General features: G+C 40.4%; 1 protein-coding gene across 1 annotated transcript in view; it reads left to right on the top strand.

Annotated features, from left to right (window-relative positions):
- Positions 1-21,020, top strand: part of DEPTOR (DEP domain containing MTOR interacting protein) — a 120,826-nt gene that overhangs the window by 27,721 nt on the left and 72,085 nt on the right. The window contains exons 2-3 of the mRNA XM_006916588.3: positions 7,856-8,034; positions 9,055-9,178. Of these exons, the coding sequence (XP_006916650.1) occupies positions 7,856-8,034; positions 9,055-9,178 (303 nt within the window). The remainder of the gene's footprint in view (positions 1-7,855; positions 8,035-9,054; positions 9,179-21,020) is intronic.

Genomic DNA, 21,020 nt, shown 5'->3' with positions numbered 1-21,020 from the left:
GTCCTTGTACCAAGACAGCAAGGACCCTTACCAGTACTGATCCCATGAGTCACTCGGTGTCCTCAGCGAGTTCCAAGAACCATTCTGGGCTTGTTTCTGCACCTGTAAAATGGCAATTAGAGGCCTGATAACTCCTGGGCATGGAATGTAAACAAATAATGACTTGTTTGAAAAAAAATCTTGGCGCTTCTTGGAAAGTCACTTTGCAAGCAGGAAGAGTACTGTTCTTCTGACTCATCAGAGGAAGAGATCAGAGCTGGAGATATTGATGCATTGCTCTTTGTTCCTTTAGAACAAGAGACCTCTTAGGAAAAAGCCCATGTCAAAGAAGGAAGCAGTAAAAATCTCAGGTCTAATGAGATAAGGAAGGCTGACCTAGGAAGCTTTCCATCTTGACCCTGTATTTACCTCTTATCTCAAAGATGAGATGGGAGATTTATTTATTTATTCACTTATTATTTATTTACTTTAAAATTTAAAAATTCTAAATTACAGTGGACGTATACTATCATCTTAGTTTCAGATGTACAACATAGTGATTAGACATTTATATACCATATGAAGTGATCAGCCCATTAAATCTAGTACCCGTCTGGCACCATACATAGTTATTAGAGATGAGGGATTTAAAAGGGCCTCATGAACTTTTATGCACACGTAGTTAAGAAGTGTTTGTTGTACATCATGCATAAATTGATGCTGACTCTCCTGGATGGTATAATTCACCAGGTCCATTTCCTGCTCCCTAGGAGTGTCATCTTAATTATACAATATTGGCTCAATGCAAACATGAAGACAGTGTGATGACTTCTTTCATAGGCACTTCTGTGAACCCCATCTGTATTTACATTGGTAGCAGTATCTGTGTGTAATATATAAATTGCATAAATTTTCACCTCACCTTGGCACTTTAGCATAACTAGAATGTTTTCTCCTTTTTAGCTGTATGAGCATTATTTGATAATTATTTTATAAGACAAGTACTTCTGCCATGTAAACTTCGATGGCATGGAAAGCCCTCTAAACATAGAAAGCAGAAGATCTTTGTTCAAGTCCTGACTCTATTCTTTGTTAAAATGTGACTTGATCACGTTACTTTAATTTTTTTGAGCTCCCTTCCTTATCTGTCAAACCAGTATGACAGTGCCTTTCTGATTCACAGGGATATTGTTAGGCTTAGCTCTGATAGTGTATGGCTCCATTCCGGTGTTAGATATTACTGTTATTATTTATACTAATAATCCATCAGGATTTCAAATATAGTACATGATATATGAGACTCAATCAAATATACTTCCTCCCTGGGTATGTTTACCATTTCAGTTCATTGTGATGGCAAGACACATGGTATTTATTGGACTTTGCTTTGTACTGACTTGACTTGACATGAAGCCTCGAAGAGTTTTGTATAGAACTGACTTCTGATTCACAGAGCCATTGCTTACAGCCCTCCTGAGAAGGAGTCTTGCTGGTGTAACATTTGACATTAGCACTGTTGAGGTGTTTACTGCAGCTTTCTGGAGAGAGAGAGAGAAGAAAAAGAAGGAGGAGGAGAAGGAGGAGGAGGAGGGAGGAGAAGGAGGAAGGAGGATCTGAGACCAGTTCCTTTTGGCTCTCTAGAATCACATGTGGTCTCTTTCCTTCCTACCACTGTATTTGTTGTTCTGATAGGGCCGGGAGAATTCAAGCATCTGCTTGAAGCAAAACTACATGAAATGTGTATTAGGATCCTATTTCACATAAAAATGTATATATATAGCCATCTGTCTATATATGTGTACATCATACATTTTTGCAAGAATTATTAATATTGGGTTCTTTTGGAAAGTGAGGTTGAGGAAAATTTCAAACACATCACAAAGTAAATACAATAGTGTGGCAAACTCCCACGCATCTGCCTCCTAGCTTCAAAGATTATCAGTTCATCCATCACCAGTTACCCAACTTCATATTACACATATTTGAATTGTTTTTATCTATCATGGACATGTATTATTTTGATCATTTGAAATAAATTTTAATTGTAAAATAAATCCAACATTCAAAGGAAATGCAGTGTGTTAGATTTCACTTATTTCCAGTCTTTTTTCTCATCCTTTTAGACTCTGGGCCTTTCAAGGATAGGTGATTAAGAGTGATTTTCTCTTGAGTTCTCTGATCACCAGGGACAGGTATTGGCTGCTGTGGAACACCTGGAAAGGACAATAGCTCTGGTTTAAAGCCCATCTACATCAGGGCTACAATCCAAATCACAAGGCTCCCACTGTCAGCCCTACTGTTTGGCTTGCTGCGTTTTTTAATTAAACTGTTTACTTTGGCTGAGATTTATGACGCTGTTTTTAAATGAGAAGCTGTAGTTTCTGTCTCCGCTTTTGTTCCCTGACTTCCACAACCTGCTGCAGTTCTTTGCGAGCTATTTTTTCAAAAAACAGTTTCTCCGTTTCTTATCAGATGGATGGTAATTTCGTAGGGATTATTAACGCCCTGTACTCAGCAGTGTCTGTTCTCCTCAGGCTGGAAGAGGAAATTGTCTGATGCAATTTCAGCAGCTGGTGAGCTGGACGGGAATAGAACATGACAGAATCACCTTGAATCTAAAGCCTGTGAACCAGCTGTCTGAGATGAATGATGGGGAAGATGGTTTTTGTATTGAAATTCCTTAGCCGGTGGAATTGAAAAGGCAGCTAAAAGAGAGATGTTTGTTCTCACCAGTGGTGCAGTGTGGATCGATTTGACTGATGTAGATTGATAGATACTGAGGGCATAATGTGTGCCAATTGATTTTTTCGCATCAATGAGGATCTACCCCCCTACTATGTGCTGGGCACTAGAATGGCAAAAATAAGTAGCATCCCTGACGTCATTTAATTGTAATACAGCGGGATGAATGCTTTATTGGTGTGATTAAAATATTATGGGAGAACAAAGAGAAGAAGGTTGCTTTCTGGCTGTGGGAGGCTAGAAAGAGTTGCCTTTCAAGCTGAAGAGCAGGTAGACTTCTTCGAATCATTGGAGGCAGGAGGAGGGAGCATTCCAAGACGAGGGATCTGCCTGTAGCAGAGGCACGGAGGGTGATGGCATGTTCAGGGGACGGAGAAGAGCCCGGGGTGTCCAGACTGCACAGTGGGCGAGCTTGGGAGGTATGAGAGAGGCGCGGAAGCTTGGGAGGAGGTCCTGGGTCAGAGTGTAAGGTCCTCGAAGAGAAGTCTATCCCAGGAGACACCTCCTCAGAACCAGGAGAGGTGCAGCTCTTTTGGATTCCTCTTTTGGAATACAGCCACCTGAAGGGATCGGTGCTGTTCTGGTCATCAGTAGGGTATACACAGTAGAGGAAGGACTGGAAAACTGAAGAACCAAGGCGCTGTGAATTGTCTCTTGCCATCTCATTTCCGGCTCTTCCTACTGCTCTCTCAGCTTGCTGCGCTGGCCTGCCCTGTCCCCTCTCACCCCTGGTTGCCCGGATTCCCCATGTCTTCTAGTTTAGGCATTTTAAACCCTTTTTTGAGGAATTCCATGTAGATAGTTAAGAGGATTTGGAGGATGTATATTGGAGAACTGAATGGAGAAACCAGGTAATACTCTGGACTCGGCAGCCATACCCCTTTTAACCAAAGCACCCCAAATTGTTCTGCTTTTACGCATTGACATCTGGGTAAGTTCTACTTCAAGAAAGTGTTCTATGGCACAACTGGAGTCTGAAAACTTCAGGTCTAGTATAACCTTGGAGGGAGCCATTCTGCTTGGCTTAGCTACTTACTGTCCCTTGCAATGGGGAGAATCTCATGCCTTTGGTCTCCTGGTTGAACTGCCAGTGGGGATCGACAGGGGCCACCATAGGTCAAGGGCTCTCCAGCCAGGTGCGACCCATGTAAAGAAAACAGGCAGAGGATTTTCGAACCCTGCTTGGAGTGGGCAAGGGGTGGAAAGCAGTTTTAAATCGAGGGGGATCTTGGACATGGCAGACGATGTGACTGACCTGTCCAGGCAAAATGCTATGTTGAAAAGTATGGCTTTGAGCCCCTCGCTCAGCATTTTGTGGAGTCTTTCTAGAGAACGCTATTCCATGAGAGGTTCAGCTATGCAAAATTTCCATTTTTCAAGATTTTGAAATATTGCTTACTCTGTCTCCTTCTTAGAGATCTTCATGCATATAAATGTATTAAAAGCTATGAGAACTTGTAAGGAGTAAGTTTAGTTCAAGTAAAAGAAATGCTTTTTAGACACACACACGCATCCCAGGGATTAAAGTTCTACAAATTGAATATCCTAGAAGTGAAAGCATAATTTAAAAAAAAAGACTTAGATAAATTCCATGATAATAGTTGATTACTAAGTTGTGGGGTGGGAATTCCTACTAAGTTAGTGAGAAGCTTCCCTATGTTTTTGAAAAAATAGTATTTCTATTAGTTCCCTTGTACATTTATTCACCAAATATTTATTAAGTACCCATGGTGCCAGGCAAAATCCTTATTTATGTATTTTCAGTGTAAAAATCCTTACCCCTTTATTGGGATACTTTTTTTTTCTTTTTGGAATATGCAATTTTCAATGCTCATTTTTAGAATTCTGTGTTTCTGACTAAAAGAAAAAAGATGGTAGCAGTCATCGAATGTCTTCAACCCCTTGTAACGTCTAAAAATATCAAGTTCCAGCCTGCCTCCTGCATCCAAAGTTCTTTCCCCTCCAGCATATTTCTGCTCGGTTTTCTAAACATGGAAATGTACCAGGCCCTGATGGGGCTGAGGGGACGGTGTCTAGTGCTTCTTCTCCCCACCAGGCAGGGTAGGAGTCGGTGGAAATCGAGCATGCTCAAGAATTAACAGCTAGCTCAGGGTTCACGAAAGGATAGAAGCTGAAAGGTTCTATTCTGTAGTATTTAAAGATAAACATTACCTAATAATTTTTTTTTTTTTAAGTTAGCAACTTAAATTAATTGCTATGGCCTGAATGTTTGCAGCTCCTCTTCGGCTGATAACATATTCCTCCTCCGCCAAATTATATGGTAGCTTATTCCATATTTTAATTTCTAAATAAATTGGTCTTTATTATTCTTGAGTTCCTGACAGACATCACATCTAAGAATTAATGTTTCTCATTCTGCCACTTTGAGCATGTTAAACAAATTACTTGGTGTCATTGCCACTGAATTTATTAGAAGGATTCGTGTGATGACTTTAGCATGCCCATGTGAACGTGTTTTTTTTCTTTAATTAGGACTCATTTTTTTTTTATTAATAATTACAACTTTTCATTGGTATCGTTTGTGGTTTTAACATGACCTGCCTTGGGGAGTTGACATGAGGATTAATACCAATAAAGTAGTAAAAACTGTGCCTAGCACCATACTAAGGATTCACATGCTTTCTTTATCTTTATTAATGAGCTTTGTGACGGTGATGAGGAAATCAGAGTGGATACCATTATCCACGTTATCAGTAGGACTCTGATGCTCAGAAGTTTGATCGTCTGGGATGACTCGCAGTGTCGGGACGAGAGCCAAGTCTTCCTAGTCCTACTCTTGTGTTCCTGTTTTCATAACTGACATTTTGGAGTTTAATATTTCTTCTTTAGGTATTAAAAATTTATTTTTATTTTTTTTAAATTACAGTTGAAATTCAGTATTATATTAGTTTCAGATGTATAGCATAGAGCTTAGACATTTAGAGTTTAGTATTTCAACATGAGAATTTGGGGGAGATGCAAACATTCAGGCCATAGCAATTAATTAAGTCATCCCATGTGAAAATACTTGGTAAGATACTGGGCGCATAGTAGGATCGCCACTAAAATGGTTCTTTTTTTTCCTGTGCAGTTAACAGCTGTTAGGACTCTCTCATTTCTCTCCCTTCTCCCTTCCTCAGCTGAGCCCTTCATCCCCAGACTACTCAGGAGCCCCCAGTCTACAATTGTAGGTGGTCGTAGTCAGCTCAGGCTGCCTAATGAAGTTTCACAGACTGAGTGGCTTAAACAGCAGAAATTGACTTTCTCACAGTTCCAGAGCCTAGAAATCTGAGATCAAGGTGTTAGCAGGGTTGGGTTTTTCTGAGACCTCTCTCTTTGCCGCCTTCTCCAGCTGTGTCTTCGCTTGATCTCTCCTCTGTGCGTGTCCGTGTCCTCTTCTGATAAAAACAGTTGTCATATTGGATTAGGGCCTACTCTAATGACCTTGTTTTAATTTATTTACATTTTAAAAGGCCCTATCTTCTAATATAGTTACATTCTGAGGTACCAAGGGCTAGGGCCTCCGTATATGTATTTTAGGGGAACACAGTTCAGCCTATCACTGTGTCTCGCAAGGAAGAGCAGCTTAACCTCAGAGCTCCAGCCCAGTATACAGCCAGCTCATAATCTCAACCCTTGGGTTGTCAAAACCCATTAAATTCCATTCACTGAACTCTGTTCAAAAAATCAGGCGAGAGTATGATCCATTTCCTTCCCTAGGAGGTGGGAGAAGGGAGAATGAGACCTATCTGTCAGTGCTGGGTTGCTGTCGCTTCACAGACATCGTGTCCCCAAATCTCAACATTGCCAAGGATAGGGTAGGCCTAACGGCCTCAGTCTTACAGAGAAAAAGACATGAAGTCACTTGTCCCGGTCACACAGTCACTGTGTGATTTACTCGTGGGACACTCCAGTTTCTCAACAGCATTGAGGATTAACATGAGGAGCGTAGGAGCCACGTGAATGAAGCAGGACGAACGCTGATCTCATGGTTCAGCCAATTCAAACCCGTCACTTGAGGATTACAAAGTAAATGCGAAACTGATCAAAGAAGGAGAGACAAATGGAATATTACTTTTCTTTTTTAAGGCAGGTTTATTTAAGACTTTCGCGGAAAAGTCACTGGGTTCTGAAAGGAATAAGGGAAAGTTCTGTGTCAGTCATTTATTACTATTCTCCACCAGCCTGTAAATAAACTGTATTTGTCCAGCAGCTTTAATCCATCTCTCCTGGATTTCTGGTTTATCTCTCCCGAGCTAGAAGCAGCATGATGTGTCCATTGGAAAGCTGGACTCTGAAGTGAGATCATCAGGGTTCAGATCTCACTTTTACCACTTTTTAGTTGTGTGGTCTTAGGGAAGTCACTTAATATCTCTGAGGCCTTAGAGTTCTCTCTTCTGTAAAAAAAAAAAAAAAGAAAGAAAGAAAGAAAGAAAGAAAAGAAAAGAAACAGCAAGCAATAATAATTTCTGATGACACTGTTATGAACATTAAGTGTATAACTATCTAAAGCGCTGAAATCAGCATGCGAAACCTAGTAAGCCTCACAAAAAGATGAACTATTGCCTGTATAGAATACGAGGCCTGCAAAGGCAAGGATTTTTGGGTATTTTCCAATGTATGTCTCTAATGCCTGGAAGTGCCTCAAGGGCAGGTAATAGACACTCATTTATATTTGTCATACGAATGAATGAATACAAAAATGGTGCACGTTGGGCAATCTGTGGTGAAGAGGAAGGACCTGGTTTCAGCAGGTTTCTGGAGCTTTAGTTGGTCAGTCGGTCGGTCGGTCGGTCAAAGCCATAAGCCCATTTGGTGGAGCAATAATGAGAAGGCAGAGAAGCTGGGTGGGGGCGGGACAGCTTTGCTCACTCTGCCGAATGGCAGGAGAGCTCTGGGTTGTCTGCGGTTGATTTTCCCTCCCATTTACCTGTATCATCTCCAGATCTGAGGGTAAAATCACTTTCTGAGGCCTCTGGGTTCTGACAGTGTGGAAATCACCCATTGACATCAAGATATTTGAATGGTGCTCTGGTGTATTAGAGCTTCCGTTTTGCCACTGATCTCTGGGATTCGTTTGATAATTTGTGTTGTCATCAAAATTCCTAAAATGATTGTCAAAACTTCTTTCTAGGCTCAGGCTGCATGAAGAAAAGGTTATTAAAGATAGACGGCATCATCTCAAAACCTACCCAAACTGCTTTGTCGCCAAAGAGCTGATCGACTGGCTGATCGAGCACAAAGAGGCTTCTGATAGAGAGACTGCAATTAAACTTATGCAAAAATTAGCAGACCGGGGCATTATTCATCACGGTGAGTCATGGCGACAGTCAAGGTAACTTGAGAGGAAATGTTGTCAGACCCCACCAGTGAAAACCATTTCAGATATTAACATAACTATGCCAGATATGAACCTACCCATTTAAGAAAGAAAATGTTTTACTTTGTCTCCTTCGTGTATCTCTCTTCGGTTCCATTCCTTTCTGCCATCCAAGAAGCATTTGGGTTTATCTCCATGGACTTCTTCATACTTTTTCCTTTGCGTATATGCATCTCTTAGCAACAAATCATATTGTTTTAAGTCATTATACAGACGTGCGTTTTATTCTTTTGCAGATGACTGGGAGAGTCATCTGTGATGATAGCGTATCTCCTGTTTGCTCATCTTCACTGCTACATATGCTATGTATAATTATGCCATCATACATTTATCCATTCTTCTCCAGTGGCCATTTAGGTTATTTCCAAGTTTTTGCTGTTACTCTCAGAGATTCAGTGAACATTCAGGAACACGTCTCCTTGAAATCCCTAGCCCCGGCCAAGCCCTTTCACATACTGTTACTTTCTCATCATTTTTCACCCATTTTCACCCCAGAGAAGCATCCATTCCCCAAAGCTACATTACTGGGGTGCCGGGTACGCCTTCTTTGGGTTCCCACTGCTGTGTCCCCTCACCTCTGTCATAGCCTCATCACACGATATTTTAATTACATGTTGACATTTCTCTTTATCTCGCTGGATTTTACATTCTCAGAGGCCAATGCCTGCCCCAGTATCGTGCTCAAGAAGAGTGTGTGGAATGAATGATTGATTAATTGAGTTTTGTGACCGTTTTATAGATAATAATGATGATGATGATGATGGTAGCTAATAATAAGAGCACTTATTCTGTGCCAGGTACTGTGCTAAATACTGTACATGCATTAGATCATATAGTGTAGGGTGCTTGAGAAATTAGGTAGTAAAACACATCTTAATTAGCATCTTAGTTTGTTCAATTAATTAAATATGATTTTTTTTCTTATTTGCCTCTCTCTGTATGTTGTGTTTCAGTATGCGATGAGCATAAGGAATTCAAAGATGTCAAACTCTTCTACCGCTTTAGAAAGGATGATGGCACCTTCCCATTGGACAATGAAGTGAAGGCCTTCATGAGAGGACAGAGGCTATATGAAAAGTATGTTGCACGTGAAATCCCCCACTGGAATCTTCCCTTGTAGAGAGAAGCAGGGCTATTTCGGTCTTTTATCATTTTGACTTCAGCCTGGCTCTTCCATGTAGGATGGTTACATAACTGTTCCTTTAATAACGAGAAAACTTTATCACTCGTTTGCCTTTCTCTTTGCCAGAAATTAAGTTGATGTCATAAAGTTCTTAATAAAGAGTTTATTTAAATAGTTTTAAAGTCTATATTTAAGTCGATTTAACAAAAACCCCAGAAGTAAAAATAAAAGGTTGGAGCATGATGTTTGCCATCAAACGATACAGTTGCTGATTTTCTCTTTTCAATACTGTTGTATAACTTGGAGGTTTAGTCTTGTAAATGGCTAGAGACACAGTGTCAATTACAGGGAAAGTTCACGTTCAAGTCAAGAGATGAGTAGTGAGAGAACTTCAGATAGCAGGATGGTCTTCACCTCTCGGCTCTTTGGAAAAGATGAGTATGCTGGAGCCCGGGAGTATTTGGTTGGTGGATCTTGAATCTCTCCAGCAGTCTCTCTGAGCTGATCTATTTCTGTGGTCCCTTTCTCATCCTGCCTTTTTTATTGTTTATTTGCTTGTTTGTTTGTTTGTTTCAGAGCAAGCATTAGAGAAAGGAGTGTAGGAGCAATGGCACCCCTCTTAACTCTGGCTGCCTTTCAAAGCTTCAGGGAGTTAAACATGTGCATTTATCACCCAAAAGAGCCTACTCTATAATGGAGGAGTCGGTGCATGAGGGAGAGGGGCCCAAGTGGTCAGATTAAATAGCATGATGGTTAAGAGCCATCCTCTTTTATGACATGGGAGTGGTGAAAGCACCTACCTCCTAGTTGTTTAGGGCTGTTATGGGAATTAAGAGAATAAACCATGTCAAGTACTTAAATATTTAGCTCAGTAACTCTGGCGTAGTCAGACCCCACCGATGAAAGCCATGTCAGATATTAATGTGATACCGATGACCACCCTCGCTTCTTTCTGTCTTTTCCTGTGTTCTACCTCTTTCCCAGTTTGGTTCATCTCTGTTTCTGGAGCCGGTGTTGACCAAAAACTTAATACCTGGTATATACTACATCTCCTCTCACTTATTTTCTATATTGAAGTATAGAAAAAGCCTCATCTCCCTGACTCACATGACTTTGAATGGAAGAGATCCATCAACACTTCCATTTGTCTATTTGAGTGTGTACATGTTTTATTGCTGTTTTATTGCTGAACCAAAGATAGACAAAGCCTCTGCCCCACGGAGCTTGCATTCTAATGAAAGAGTTGGGCATTAAATAGATAACGCACAAGAGGAATGTGATAGAATCTAGGTGGTTTTCAGTGCTAGAAAGAAAAATAGAGTTACTGGAGGTGGCGAGGTATTTTTAGATGGGGGGAGGGCAGGGAAGATGTCCTGAAAAACGACATTTGAATAAACTGAGCCTTGCAGGTATCTGGTGGAAGAGCATCCCAGTCAGGGGATGCAGCAAGGATAAAGGCTTGGAGGTAGGAATGTGCTTGGTGTGTTTTATGATCGTAAGGAGGCCAGAGTGTCCAGAGGATTACTGGAGGTGGCGAGGTATTTTTAGATGGGGGGAGGGCAGGGAAGATGTCCTGAAAAACGACATTTGAATAAACTGAGCCTTGCAGGGATCTGGTGGAAGAGCATCCCAGTCAGAGGATGCAGCAAGGATAAAGGCTTGGAGGTAGGAATGTGCTTGGTGTGTTGTATGATCGTAAGGAGGCCAGAGTGTCCAGAGAGTAAGGGAGGAATAGTAGAAGATGAGTTGGGGCCAGATCATAGGGGACCCTTCAGGCCATGATACGAATTGAGGATCTCATTTTAAGTATAATGGGAAGCTGTTGGAGCGTAGGAAGCAGAGAAGCGGCATTCTGATGTACTTTTTACATATGCTGTCCCCTCTTCGTGCTGCTCACACTCCTTTCTCTAGTTCACTCTGACTCTTCCTGGCTTCATGTTCAACATGACGCTCTCGAGAACCCTTCCATATCCCCTTAAGACTAAGTAGGTGCCGCAGTGTGTGTTTATCCATCAAAGAGCCATATTAAAATTTCATCTTTGTTTACTGCATTAGATTATGAAACTTAAGGGTAGGGACCATTTTACCCTTCTTTGCATTTTTTATGGTTTCACATGTGCCTGGGCAAGTGTAGATGGTAAATATGTACCGAAAAGGAGGAATAAACTCTTTATCCCTGGACGAGTTGACCCGTATTGCTGTTCTTTTTCTGTGTGCAGTTGTCTTTCCAGTCTTTTAGTGTTCGGTGTCTCTATTTCTAAGTAAATTTATTTCCTCGAACTACTTGTGAAATTAGCACTAGGAAAATAAATTTAATAAGCACTTAACCTCACATGAACCAGCTGTCACCTTGCAAAACTTGGCGTCTACTTTCGCTTGCTGGAATGTGCCTGCAACAAACTTTTGGACTGGCTTTGGTGGTTCAGTTTACCTATTTGATCAATTTTGTTTAGTGTAATTGTTTTTATACGTTACATGTGGTTATTTTTTTATGCATTTCTCTTGTTTCCTTGGCCATCTTTTCCATGAATTTCAACATGTACTATTATTTTGTAAGTTTTGGGTACTTTAAAAAAAAGTAACATTAAGAAATGCGTCGTTGACTTGTTCATAGCTCATCTTTTCAAGTACTTTGTTTATTTTAGAATTGAAGTTTTTCCCCCCACATTATTTTTGCCAGGCCTCTCGTTTAGGATAAGGCGAACATTTGTAAAAGGTCTTGCAAAATATGTTTCTTTTGCTGTTTTCTTTTTAAGAAAATAACAACTGATAACATTTGTTATTGGTTGCTGTGTATTAGACATCCTGACTAATCCATTTAATTTAATCATCATTATATCCCTCAGTTAGATGTAATTATTGTCCCTATTTAATGGATGAGAAAAATGTGGTAGGGAGAGAGGTTAAATCTCTTATCCCAGGTCACCTCAGCTAGTGAAAAACATCTGGATTTGAAGCCAAAAGCCCAGAGCCCAAACTTGTTGCTACTACTAGGCTATTAATAAATCTTTTCTGTTTCCTTTAGTGGAGCTTAAATGAATGAAATCAGTGTTTACTTCAAAATATCTTTTATTTTAAATCGTAACATGGAGTTTGTAAACATCTGGGTATAGAATTGTCTATAAAAATTTGATGAAAACATTCCAGAATTTTAAAGTACACATTGGCAAAGGAGAGTGAAATGATTTCTCTTCACGGTAAATCTGCATGGTGTTCTATAAATATGATAAAAATAACGATGCCTTTTATTTGTAAATTAAGTTCCTCAAAGTACTTCCAATCGATATTTTATCTGAACTTCCTTTATAAGAGCAATAATAGACTAATAGATAACAACAATAACAACAATAATAATAGTTTAGGAAATAATGACATAAAATAGATGGGGCGTTACATATGGCCCCAGAAGGGGCATCTGGGACCCTAAGCAGCTGTCATTTCTGGGCGAAGATGCTCTAGCTCGAGAGAGACAGAGTTGATGCCTGAACCCGGGGCGGCAGGTGTGCAGCCCTCTCCTCTCTCCACAACCTCGCACCAGCTTGCAGAGCTGGCTGTGTTGCCAGTACTTCTTTTCAGCCCTCCTTTTGCTTATTTGTTCTGCGTTGTTAAAAGGACTTTGCGAAGCTTGGTGGTTTCTGGCTGGGCTTTTGCTGAAGCATGCTGATTTGGGAGCACCCTGGCTTTCTAACCTGTAGTGGGGTTTCTCAGTCTGCTTTTTTCTAGGACAAATATGGGTCTCAAAACTAGATTCAGTGACTGCTCCTTCTTAGTGCCTTTGTTATTCTGGTTACTTTAACTCAGAGGTACTTGAACAGATGCTAGTTAAGGGGCTGATTCTGCCCCTTTCAAGTTACACCAATGTGAGGAAAGTTTTAGGGGAGCTGGTGACAGGATCTTCCCATATAGTGCGTGACAGAAGGTGTGGGTGTTGGTCACACAGCCTTGGTCTCCAGTCACAGCCTTATAACCTTCTAGGTCTGTGACCTTGAGCAGTCTGTTGAACCTCCCTGATTTGTGGTCTTAAGTGGAGATAAAGCTGGAACCCACTTGGAAAGACTCTTGGGAAGATTAAATAACATATGGTCTGTACAGTGCTAAGCATAGTGCTTGGCATGAAGTGAGAACCCAAGAAATGTTAGCTGCTGCTATTAGAACTGTAAATAATAATATACATAAATGATGCCTATTCTTCTTATTATGTTATTTTAAAATTTAGCCTAGCATAGTGGTGAAGAGCCTAAGAGCCAGGCTACATGTGTGTCAATCCTGGCTCTGGTCCTTGGGACATGTGGCTTTACCTCTCTGTGCCTCCATTTGCCCATCAAGTAAATGGAGGTGTTGATTGTATTGATCTCATAGACTTCTTGTGGGGATTTCAATGAACTCATATGTGTAAGCACACAGGCCTATCTCAGAAGACGAAGTATCCTATTGCTCCTCTGCCGCCAGCTTAAACAGAGCATGAAAGAGAGGAGGTGTGTTCCTGGATCAGTGCCCAGACTTTGTCATTTTGAGGAATTCATCTCAGCATATTCAGGCCATGATACGCCTCCACCAACAAGCTTTCCTCAAACCTTCACTATGGACCAAAGATGCAGAGAACAAGGCATGACATTTTTCCAGGAGGAGCCTAATAGTTTCTCACTTAATTTTGCATGGGCACAAATGCCTCGGACACATAGCACATGAACATAGCTCACATCCTCCCAACAGTACAATTTTCAGTTTTCAAATAAAACCTTCGTAAGCAGAATAAGTACCCGTAACTTGAACAACACTGAACATACGTATACTGCCTTCACGTGGTAGAAGATATTTAGGGTTCGTGTACCAAACTGCAAAACTGGATTATTTTGGCACTTAGCAAAATAGATCTTTTTAAAGAAAAAAGTTGAACTCATGACTATCCAGTGTTCTATATACTGATAAATAGAATCAGCTATAAGAGAGAATATGAGTTTGAGGTACAATTTGGACTTTCCTTACTAACACTAATAGTTGAAACTAATAGTACATTTTATACTAACGTTGACTTCATCTTCAGACATAGAAGAGACTTCGTTCTAATTTAACGTCTGTCTTAATATGGAGTTAAATCCCTTCTAGGTCTGGTTCATAAAGACATTAGTTTAGTTTTTCATCTAAAGGGCCTTTGGTTTTCTCAACAGCAGGAGTTTCTGTCTCCAGCCACTAGCAGTCTATTTATTCTGCTTAGGAGTGTAGCTCCGATTGAAGAATTGGTTTAAATGCCTGTATGCCATTTGATCTCGGTTGAGTTCCCACCGCTTCCTTTATACTCTCTTGTCCATAGGACTGAAGGGAAATATAAGGAAGAAACTGTATTCAAAGGGGAAAAACCCTTTTGTGTGTTTTATCTTATCACAGGTTTATCTACCATGTGCCCCTGGGATTTTTTCCTGTTCCCTCCCAGTGCCTGGCACAATAAATATTTGCTGAATGAACAAAGGACTCTGCAGGCTGTGATCATGATGAGCTGCTGAGCTTGTACCATGAAAGAGCTAGAGAGCTTGCCTTTAATGACAAGCAGTAATCGCCAGAGGTTTATCTTGTCTTGCCTCTTCAGAGTTTACAAAGCATCTTAGACATTAACATGTTTGATCCTTTGTACACTCTGTGAGGGGTAAACCAGTAGGCACAATTAATCCCACTGCAGAAATGGGGGACAGGAGCTAGAGAGAGGGGTAATGACTGATGTCACCCTAAATCATGAAGCTGGAGTAAAAAAAAAAGTCTCCACACTTTTGACTCCATCTTGTTTCATCTCTGGTATAGACGTGCTTTTCAAACTGAGATCCTGACTTCTGCAAATTGATTCAAATTTTGTGTTCAAAAAATAATTTAATCATTTTGCGAAATTTAATGAGAATATCTTCTAATATGTTATGTACAACAGTTACACAATTTACTTATGCTGCCCAATTTGTTAGTGGCTTCAGGGTATCTTGGAATAAACATTTTCTACCTCCTTGGTTTATTTGAAGAATGTCTTGAGATTGCAATGTAAGTGGGTTAAAAGTTGTTACCTTTATCAATCCCTTATATCTGGGTCACAAGAGTTGACTTCGATACAGTATAACTAACGTTAAGAACTGCTAAGAGTCTTAAGATTTTACCCTACTTGCAAGGGAGCTAAGTTTGCCTGCCACCATGTCATGGATGCTGGCAGAAGACATGAGACCCCTGCGTTAGAGACAAAGGAGAGTTTATTAGCTTCAGCAGTAGGAATAACTAGAGTATCTTCATTTTCTGAAACCAGTTCCTCAAGCCTTAGTTCCCACAGAAGAGCGCGGTGAGGGCCAGATGATACCTGCCTGGCTCGGTTACAGAAGAGGAATCCCAAGCTTGAGGAACCTGAATCTTTTGTAATAGTCTTCAAGCAAATCTGCTGCCTTACTCAGAAGAAGACATTATCTGTATTACACTGGACAGTAAGCAAATCTGCTCTTTGGCTCTAGAGAGACTCTGCCTTTATCTTCCAAGTCTGTTCATTATGCAAACTTTCTTGAAGAGACAGTCTAGTCGTTTAGAAAAATTTAAACTATGCTATTTTTAAAGGGCCATCATCTCTTCTCGCAGGGTGTTTGACAACAATTTTTTAAGCAGTTTTATTATATGTGCAGCTCTGTGTAGAGTGATGGGAAATTTTTGACCTAGAACTTAATCCTTGTTAGATACCCCTAATCTTCTCTTTCCTTCTTTCTTTCTGTCATTTCTTTTCTTTTTTAAAAAAGTTTCTTTGTAGCAGACCATGCAAAATTGCATGTTTTGCCTGATGGGTTATTAAAATGCTCAATAATTTGCCTATCAGGAGTCTTGGACTGGAGACACTATGTAAAACAAGCTCATTGTTTTGGTAAAGAACAAAAATTCAACTGAGTAAATATGAAGATTTAACTGGCTTTATTGAATGATCATGAATCGAGCAGCATTCCATCTAGTAAATAGGAAGGTGCTCCCAAGGAAATTGATACAAAGGAGGGATTTTTTAGGCAGGAAGAGGATGGGACAAGGGAGTTAAAAGACAGGATTATTTTGGGCAAGGTCAGTTTCCCTTAAGGGAAGGCAAGGAGCTTATCAGGCCAGTTACCTCACTAATACTGACCAAAAAAAAAAAAATTACAGACTGATTAATTTAAATTTCCACTCCTCAAAGAGGCCAAAACTACAGTCAGACTAGGTATTTAGTCTTGGTGGGGCTTAGCACAAGGGATTCCATTTTGGGCCTGTGTTTTTGTTTTTTTTGTTTTTTTTTAACAATTTTATCATTTTAAATATCAACAAAAGGTTTATACTTTAGTTATTTTTAAATATTTTCTCTAAACTTTTTTTTTTTTTACAATTTTATCATTTTAAATATCGACAAAAGTTTTATACCTTAGTTATTTTTAAATATTTTCTCTAAATACTGCCTTATAAATTATAAGTGTAGTTTAAAATATGTAAGAGAATGTACATGCATATTGAAAACAACTGACCGTAGGTAACCTAATTTTGTTGGTTCTCTTTATTGGCTAGGTCAGCGGGAAGCACTAGCAGGAAGTAGATGGGAGGGAGGAGAATGAGGCCAGAGTATTTGTTTCTCTGCTTCCTCCTTGCTGTTGAAGGCCACAGCTCCTGTTGGGCAGTCCTTTTCTTACATGTATCTAGTTTAGGCTCTGGAAACTGCCCTCCTCTCTAAGCCTAGCGTCGTTAATGATGGCCGCAGTCTGCTGGTCTGAGGGCTTCACCATCCCTTTTAGTTTCTCTTAACCCCACTCATAGCTTTAGTAGTTCTTTTATTACAAACTACCTTTCATTTGCACATTCTTGTAGTTTTTCATGCGGAAACCATGATTGATAGAGCTTGTGAGACCCACCTGGGGATTGAAAAGAGTTGTCGTACCAGTATGGAGTATGGTTGGATTATAATTATAATGAATTATTTTGGCTCCTTTTCTGCTCCTGCAGCATTCTGGGTTCTAGGCCCCAAACATAGCAGCCATCTCTCCAAGATGTTTCAGTCTCTCTAGCTTGACTGGAAGCTTTGAGGTCATGGACTTTGAGACCACACACAACTTTGGAGCCTTAATGCCCAGCACATCACATGTACCCAATCAATGTTGGTTGAAGAGATGAATCGATAAATGAATGTATGGTCATCCTTATTTAGGAAAGACGTCAAGGGCAATATTTATTTTATTGTTTTAGAATGAGGGTCTTTTATAACCTGTGGAATATTCAAATTTGAATAAAACCAGTCATAGATAAGGTTACTCGGATTGCATTTACTCATTGTAGGTTTGATCATGAACAGTGAAAGGATAAGAATAATAATCATAGCCATCATTTACTGAGTACTTCTGTGCTCTAGGCACCATCATAGTATTATTTCACATATTATTTCATTTAATTCCTATACTTCTATGAGAGAGATTGTTACCATCAATTTACAGGAAAGGAAAGTGAATTTGAAGTGGGCTAAGTGACATACTTTAAAACTCCAATCGCTAAAGAGCGATGCTGGCCAAAAGTTGCTCATAGTGCAAGCTCTTCATTTTCCCACAATTGGCATTAAAAATTAAAAATTTAAATTCCTCGAGTGAATCTTATAGAAACCGAATACCATCTCTAGCATTCTTTGCATCCAATGACTGCCTTACATCAAGTGTCATTTTATTCCATCTGGAAGAGATTAATAAACACAGAATCTTTTCTAGAAGAAATAGCTCTTGTTTGTTGTTAAGTGTTGAGATTCTAGAGTGAGCGGGTTCAAGGGGGTGGGGCTGGGTGAGGCTATGTCAAACATTCTGCAACAAAGGGGGAAAAATAACACACACAGAGTAGGAGAAGGGGCAGGACCTTCTATCGAAGTAAAGTAAAAGTGGATCTTTAAAGTAAAAGTGGATCTTTTACTTAGGAGTAATAGTAGTGGAAGATGTGGCTGGGAATTTTCTTGAGAGGAGTATAGTCTTCCATTATCCCATGCTTTATGTGGAGTCTCCGAGTAGGTGGCTTTGTCTTTAAATGCAGAGATGATTCCCCAAGAGATGTAGTTGCTATGTTGTTTTTCTTGCTTTGTTTGCTAAATGAAAAACACCCCTACTTAATTATAGTTTCTTCACACAGAGCTGGGGAATGTAAGCAAAGGCATTGTTCCACCAAATGAAAAAAAGCACCAAACTGACAAAAAAAGTTTGTGAATTTCAGCGCTCCTAATAAAAGAGTCAGACCAGAAATAAATACAATCGAGATAACGTTTTTAACTTTATTAACGTTAAATTTGTAATTAAACTTTAACTATAAAGTTAAATTTATTGAAGCATGATAAGTGTGTGGCTTACCCATAAGTGTGTGGCTCAGATCCACATACCGAACACACTTATGGAACCACCACCTAAAGAGTGTTTTTAAAAAAATTGTCCTCTGTATTCTACCATGATTTAGTATCCTAAGTAAAATTAACTTTTGCATCAGTGTTAACATTCTCTAGAATGTAAAATATCCTTTTAAGTAACTAAACTTTGTTGGCCTTTTTTGTTTCACCTCACACTCGAATGCCACCTCCTCTCCCCAGAGGCTTGGAATTGGTTCTTCTGGCTAGCGGGGACTGTTGTCCAACATGACAGTGATTGACAAGAGTTGACAAGGGTCAGCTCTCAGGGGTGTATGTGTGTGTAGCTGTGTTTATCATTTGTTCACTGCTACTTTTTGTCAGGTGATATATTTGCTGTTTTGTACAGATTAGTTTTAATTTTTACAGCTCCGTTGAGGTAAGCATTATTATCCTCATCGCATACAAGAAGGAACTCAGGGTCACAGAGGCCCAACCACAGCTTGAAAATCGCAGTTAGGAGTTTCACCAGGATGGATTCCCATCGCCACTACTTCTCTGGGACCTTTTGTGCTAATAGGCAAGAACAGAGGGACATGTAATCAACCAGCTGACTCTCAGATTCCTCTGGAATGGCTCTGCGGTACTGTTTTCACCTTCCTTCCTGCACCAGGGCACAGAGATTCGGAAAGACTCTGTGGGCTAACCTTTTTTTAACTGTCTTAAGGTGCGTATGCTTGATGCTTCAAAAAGGCCAATATTCAATAGATCGGAGTTTGGAGTAAGGAAAAGTTTATTGATCAATAAGGTGCTGACCAATAGTTTCTCAAATCCATCTTAAGAGTGGCTCAAGTTCAAGTGTCTTTTGTCAAGGGAAGTAGGTGGGGCAGAGTAAGAGGTGGGATCCAAGGAAGAGTGTGAAATCTCCAAATCTCTTTGTTCCCAGTTCTGAGGTTCCTGTAAATATTTGATAAACAGTCATTGTTTTACACACATTTCCCTACCTCTTTAGCTACAACTCCTCTGACAAGGGGCTGTTTTTGCAAAATACTCAAGCCTCAAGCGGAATTCCTCTAGTCAATTAGCATATTTATAGCAGGAGCCTGGGCCTGAGTCAGGGAGGGAGAGCTTTTCATTGCGACAATTTCAGTTCTGCAAACCATTCCCTTCCCTCTAGTCCATGCTGAGACTGCTGTGGAGGTTGTTACGGGTTGTTACGGGTTGTTACGGGTTGTTAGTACCTACATGAACACCAGTGGCTCCAGTTTGCTGAGTGTTCTTTATGCCATTTCCCCTAGACTGGGGTTGGCAGTTGGTCCTTTGGCGCTGATGACTCCCTACTGTTTTCCAGCAGGCGGGCGAAATCAAAGTGTGTAAGACCAGTTTCAAGCTTTCAAGAACTTCAGAAGACCAGAGTAGAAACCTTGACTTAACTCTTCGTATTTCCAGTGACCATCACAAGGCAGTGTCTTCATTAACTGCTGATAATTAATTGTTGAGCTGAAAGCACAATCTCTATAAAAAAGCAAAAAGGGGCCTGACCATCATGCTGCCATCGCTTATCTTCACTGACACTCCTGAGCTCAGAATTTGTGCACTCTATCACCTATGGGATCCAGAGCCTTTCTGACCTAATGGCTGCCTGTTGCCAAGCTTATTTCCTTCTACTTTGTGGTCCCTCGCACCCCCACCCCTGCCCCATTCTGCCCTTGTTACTGAAGAGTGGGGCCCTTTCTCGGCTCGTTGTCCAGGTTCTTGATGTCTCGAACAAAGAATTGAGCAAGCCATCGAAATACAGTAGTAGAAAAGAGAAGTTTTATTAGAAGGGAAAGTACACTTCTATATGTGGAAGTGGCCCCGAACAAGAGAAGCATGGCTCAAAAGGCCTGTTAACAAAGCCTTCGAGGTTTTTATCCCTTTTTGCTGTGGGTGGTTACTTGGAGTGGGCTTCCTTGATAGACAGCTAAGATTGACCTGAATCAGTGATTCATCATTTTGCTTTCTGTGCATGTTTTTTTCCCAAAATTCAGTCTGTTATAATGATATTAATGAACTTCCGAGCATATGCATTATATTAAAATGATGGTATGAGACTCTGGTGAGTTGAAGTTTGTTGGGTCTTCATTGTGCAGGTGCAAGTGACTGGCTTAAACTGGTACCTAATTCTGCCTACTGGTTTCTTTGTGTGAGTTAAAAAATGCCTTCTGGCTTGCTTAATTGTGGGCGGATTAGGGTGGACCCCTTCTAAGATAGGATGACCTCAGTGTCTTTGCAGGCAGACCCGAAACCCCCTAACTAACTTTCCTGCCTACCTCTTTTCTAAGAGCCATGAACCCCCTTATTATTAGTATGGATGTTGAGGGACGGACGGTCTCTTCTTCCGTATCTACTTCCTTTGAGAATGGCTGTAGTCCCTGCCTACCGGGGTTTCATGGAGATCTTTCCCTTTCTGCCTCGGTACGGGT

This window comes from Pteropus alecto, unplaced genomic scaffold (assembly GCF_000325575.1).
Source record: "Pteropus alecto unplaced genomic scaffold, ASM32557v1 scaffold164, whole genome shotgun sequence".
Lineage (NCBI taxonomy): Eukaryota > Metazoa > Chordata > Mammalia > Chiroptera > Pteropodidae > Pteropus > Pteropus alecto.
The sequence above is the reverse complement of the archived record's forward strand: the minus strand, read 5'-3'. Positions and strand labels throughout refer to the sequence as shown.